The following is a 4659-nucleotide window of genomic DNA, read 5'->3' as shown; positions in this document are numbered from 1 at the left end:
GCCATTTCTGTGTTTTATAATATATCTTTTGGTTTACAAATTATTTATTATCGAGTTATTTGCCTTGTCCGGGTCGACCTCCTGCACAGTGGCAGCGGCCGTCCACACAGTGAGCCACGTGATTATCGGGACAGGAAGGGCAGTCTGCCTGAGCCGTACAATTGTGCCCTGTAGTAAAAGATAAGTATGTGATATCATTAATGCAAATGGCATTATAAAGCGCTTACTCTTAATAACATGTGTGCAACCTATTTTAAAAAGAAATGATTTAACGAATAATATCTGTAAAAAGATCCCTTGGAAGCATAGAATGCAACCAAAAATAATAATAACAGACGCGGTTTGATTGAGTCTGTTCATGAGAGGTAATAAAATGTGCAGCACTAATTTCGCCCCCTAGCACCGGTTTAAGCGGAATTCTTTAGTCTTCAGCACGATTGAAATAAAATAAAGAAAAAATCAGTCTTCCAGTTAGTTGAAATAAAATAAAGAGAGATATTCTTCAGCACTCAGCTCGATTGAAATAAAATAGTGTTGTCATTTAGTTTATCATTAACATTTTGAACACCGTTAAATTAAAGATGTCACTAAGAATTTGTAGGTTATAATTGTGAAGTTCTTTTTCATTAAGATACCAATATGTTAAGAAATCCTCCAGCATGTTTTGAACTATAGAAATTGTGACTGACAACGTCCCACTTTCAAAAGATAGTCAAAGATGTAAAAATTTCGACATTGAATGACCCGATGAAATCTGCTAGAAATGTACGAAGAGTATTTCGAGGGTTGAACGCAATACTAGCGTAAGTCCTTCTTTGTTTAATAGGAGTTACTACAGTATTGCGTTCAGCCCTCGATTTGTGTATTTCACAACAATTTATAGTGACAAAGAAAAATAGAAAACCCTAAAAGTAAACACGAGTTCAAACAAGACGAATAATGATTTTTACATGGAATGCAGAACAGCTATAAGTACAGGGAAGTAGTAATTGAAGAATTATAAATATTTCCTTCGTAGTGATGACAAACAAACCAGTCTGCTCACAATTTGTTCATTCTCATAATCAAATTTCAAAACTGATACACATGTAATATGGGTAATACTAAAATCGCATCATCTTCTGTACAACCATAGGCATAGGAGAATGTGGGTCGCCCCTCCCTCCAGTTGTGAGAGTAGGAGCGGGGGCAGCATATGTTTTGGCTTCCAAAGTTTGACCTAGGAAGTGAAAAGAAATCTAAAAGGGCAAAGAGCAATCTGAGAGAGCAGTTAGATGTACCGATAAGGAATTGATTTGACGTCTATTTTGATAAAGCGAAGAACGTTTCCTTTACTCTTTTTTAATTGTCGTTGCCCATTTCCACCTATTGTGCCCCTCTCCACAAGCCAAATTATGAGATCGCTCCAACACCAATGACAACTTTACAATATCAACAGTTTTGTGTTTCATATTTTCATTTTGATATTCTTTTTTCTGTATACTATTTTATTTGATTGATTATCTTTTTCAAACGCTGAATGGAAACAAAGAAAGTGTAACTGTTTTACTTAGTATATGTGTTAATATTGTTGAATATGTGTGATGCACGTATAATTTACTAAACATATATGTAAAAATGATATTAGCGATAAATGTAAAAATACTTGCCTACAAAGAAGCTACACGGAATAATGTATATGTATGTAAATAAATATATACAAACCGTGTTGAATATCGGAGCATTCGCACCAATTATCTAGACAAACTGAATGTGTATGACCGTGGCACTGAGTGATATGGTGTTCGTGACATGCGGCATTGTCTCTACAATGTTCAGCATAGACAAAAGCTGAAATATGTTTTGGAAATCGTACATTTATAAATCGCTTTCTTCAGTTTTAATCAAATGTTTAAGATGTAGATCTATATGTAAAACTATTTTTAGTTATAGTTAGAGTGTCTAAAATGAGAGTCTTTTAATACAAAATATATTAAACGAGCTGAATAAGATTAAGAAGTTCGAGAATCAGTCAATAAAACGAGCTTGATAAGTTCAAACTGAAAACGTTAAATCTTCTTTCTGTATCTTTTATAGACATAGGTCGACCAACGACCGGTTGAGTGCACATGGGAATGTCCGGCTCGAGGATAACGGGACTCCGTATTCCCATTCGCATCCGCAACCTGTGATAGAAAAACGCATTAGAAAAAAATATAAGTTGCTGAATGGAAACTCACCTAAAGTTGTCACAACTAGTAACGCAATAATAACCTTCATTTTGTGCTATTAAACGAATCTACAGTTTCGTGTGAAATTAAATGTTTGAAGACTATTTGACATTCTACATACATATATATATATATATATATATATATTCCGACTCCGCTTTTATCATTGTAAAATATGTTCATTTTCACATAACGATCACGATTTTATGGTTATATATGCTCTGTTTTGATCACGCAGTCACGAAGTGACAAACAGGCTCTTATCTACAAAACTGCTGAAGTAGTTTAACACAGATAACCCTGCCTCATGTTTCTACCCCAATTTGGAATGAAGAGTTCAAACATCTAATTAATGTATCACGTTTCTCTTTAAGCGATTTTAAAACATGGCACCACGAGCCAAAAACCATTCGTCGAGACTTACCCTATACCCTCTTTTACACAAGGGAAGAATATGTTTGTGAAATTGTTGAAAGAACACTGTTTGTCAATCATAATCCTATCCATATTATATCAGTGCAATGGAAAAGTAATTTGCCTATGTTACCTGCTTTACAGGATACACACAGTCATGCATCTAACAGTTCTGTTCAAAATTCTCGTATGTATTGATCTTTTCCCATACATATATAGGTAGCAGATTGTTCTCTTTCCATCAGTGGCTTTCTCAACAGATTTAACTTTGTGAAATTCTGTGGGAATATTTTTAAGTCGTCTGTTTGTCGACATATTCCACTACGAAAATGTCACATTTTCCCAAGAGCATTTCTTGATCTGATCTTTATATATTTTCCTTTTCATAACACGGCCGCTGTAGTTAAATATTATGCAAATAAAAAATCGTCAGGACATTTAAAGTACAATGTAATGAACGGTAGAAATTTATAATAATATCTTAGGTTCACAATGGTGTGCTATAATTAATCACAGGTGGCAGTAACGTACCTAGGATACAGTATGGATCCATGAGCCATATGCACTTAAATTTACTACAATTATAATGTTTTCTTAGGAAAAAAATGACAAAAAGCCATTTTGAAAAAAAATTTGCTCCTGTGACAATGAGCCATGAGAAAGGTGATCAAGAACAGTTTGACATGTGCATTGCTTCCAGGTCCATATTTTTTTTCAAAACAATATTTCCTTATCAATGGTTGGCCGCCTTGCAGTTTGTCAGGAATAGTGAATTAATACAGTCAAAAAATATATATTCAATCACTAGTTCATTGCCTTTGAATTTTTCTTTTAAGTAGGATCGGGGCAATGTCCTGTTGGATAAAATGTTAAGTCTTAAACTCTTTATACTTAGGACATTTTGTGATATATGCGTTTCCTGCCTTTTCAGTACTTTAGTGAAAGTTAAAAATTACTCCTTCCTGAAGTAAGTTTACCGGGCAAGAATAATAAAAAACAAACTGACACAAGGAACAAAAAACCTTCAAATGCGAACTCACATGATTTCTCTACTTAAGGCAATAAGTTCGCCTCCGAGGTCTTGGCTGACATATCTGAATGATTTTCAAAGATAACAGGTGTAATTATAGAATACAAGGACAGAGACATCGTGGCTTCACTTATGGTGTGCATTGTACTTTTGCTGAATATTAGTAATAAACCAGTTAACCTACAGCAATGAAACACTATAATCAGGAATAAAGATCCAGTAGCAACATCCCATTCACAGAACGCGGAACTTTGTATCAAAATCAGGAAACACTTTCTTATGGATCTTTTTCTTAATTTTTGTCGGATTTAACGTGGTACCGACACAATTATAGGTCATATGGCGACTTTCAAGCTTTAATGGTGGAGGAAGACTCCCAAGTGCCCCTCCGTGTATTATTTCATCACAGGTAGGTACCCGCGTAAAACCACCGACCTTCCGTAAGCCAGCTGGATAGCTCCCTCACATGAAGAATTCAACGCCCCGAGTGAGGACCGAAGCCACATAGGTGAGGGACAAGAGATTTGAAAACAGTGACCTGAACCACTCGGCCACATGATCTGTTTATCATGGAAATATACATAAAAGACATAGACAAAGAAAACATGTAGAAAACAAAGGAAAACAATCGAGTAAAGGAACTCAGTGACGCCGCCGTGGAAATGTCAGTGACAATAGTAACACTTGGGATTTCAAAGCACCAAAATTCACTTAATTCCCATAATGTTCCAAAGTCACTACTTGTCAAAAACAAAAATGAAGACATCAATCAAAAATGCCAAAATTTATATCCCTGTGAAATAAGCTTCCGAAAAACTTACTGACATTATTTTTTAGCAAAATACCCCGATATGGAACACAGAGGGAGCCGCCTTCGGATCGAGTGAGTGCCGCCGACTACAAATCCTTGCCCCTCACCGAAAAGGGTTTGAGGTGTAGAAATTTAATTTGAGGAAGCCATTCAACTGACTTATGATAGACCATTGGTTCTAACCTGGTGCCCTT

At 35.5% G+C, this 4659-nt stretch overlaps 1 protein-coding gene across 1 annotated transcript; it reads right to left on the bottom strand.

Moving 5' to 3' along the window:
- Positions 1-2366, bottom strand: LOC123539566 (integrin beta-8-like). Its single transcript, XM_053527073.1, has 3 exons — positions 2220-2366; positions 1705-1830; positions 1-168 (listed from the first exon to the last, which is right to left on the bottom strand). Exons 1-3 carry the CDS (start codon positions 2257-2259, stop codon positions 56-58), a joined length of 279 nt encoding a protein of 92 aa, XP_053383048.1. The 5' UTR covers positions 2260-2366; the 3' UTR covers positions 1-55.
- Between the last annotated feature and the right edge of the window lie 2293 nt (positions 2367-4659).

The sequence above is a fragment of the Mercenaria mercenaria genome, chromosome 16 (genome assembly GCF_021730395.1).
Source record: "Mercenaria mercenaria strain notata chromosome 16, MADL_Memer_1, whole genome shotgun sequence".
Classification (NCBI taxonomy): domain Eukaryota; kingdom Metazoa; phylum Mollusca; class Bivalvia; order Venerida; family Veneridae; genus Mercenaria; species Mercenaria mercenaria.
The sequence above is the reverse complement of the archived record's forward strand: the minus strand, read 5'-3'. Positions and strand labels throughout refer to the sequence as shown.

Excerpts from the sequence above, each read along its gene's own strand:
- LOC123539566 (XM_053527073.1), bottom strand. The coding sequence starts at position 2,259 with ATGAAGGTTATTATTGCGTTACTAGTTGTGACAACTTTAG. Across the intron at positions 1,831-2,219 it reads ACTAGTTGTGACAACTTTAG|CTTTTGTCTATGCTGAACAT; the intron begins GTGAGTTTCCAT and ends AACATATTTCAG. Across the intron at positions 169-1,704 it reads ATGCTCCGATATTCAACACG|GGCACAATTGTACGGCTCAG; the intron begins GTTTGTATATAT and ends CTTTTACTACAG.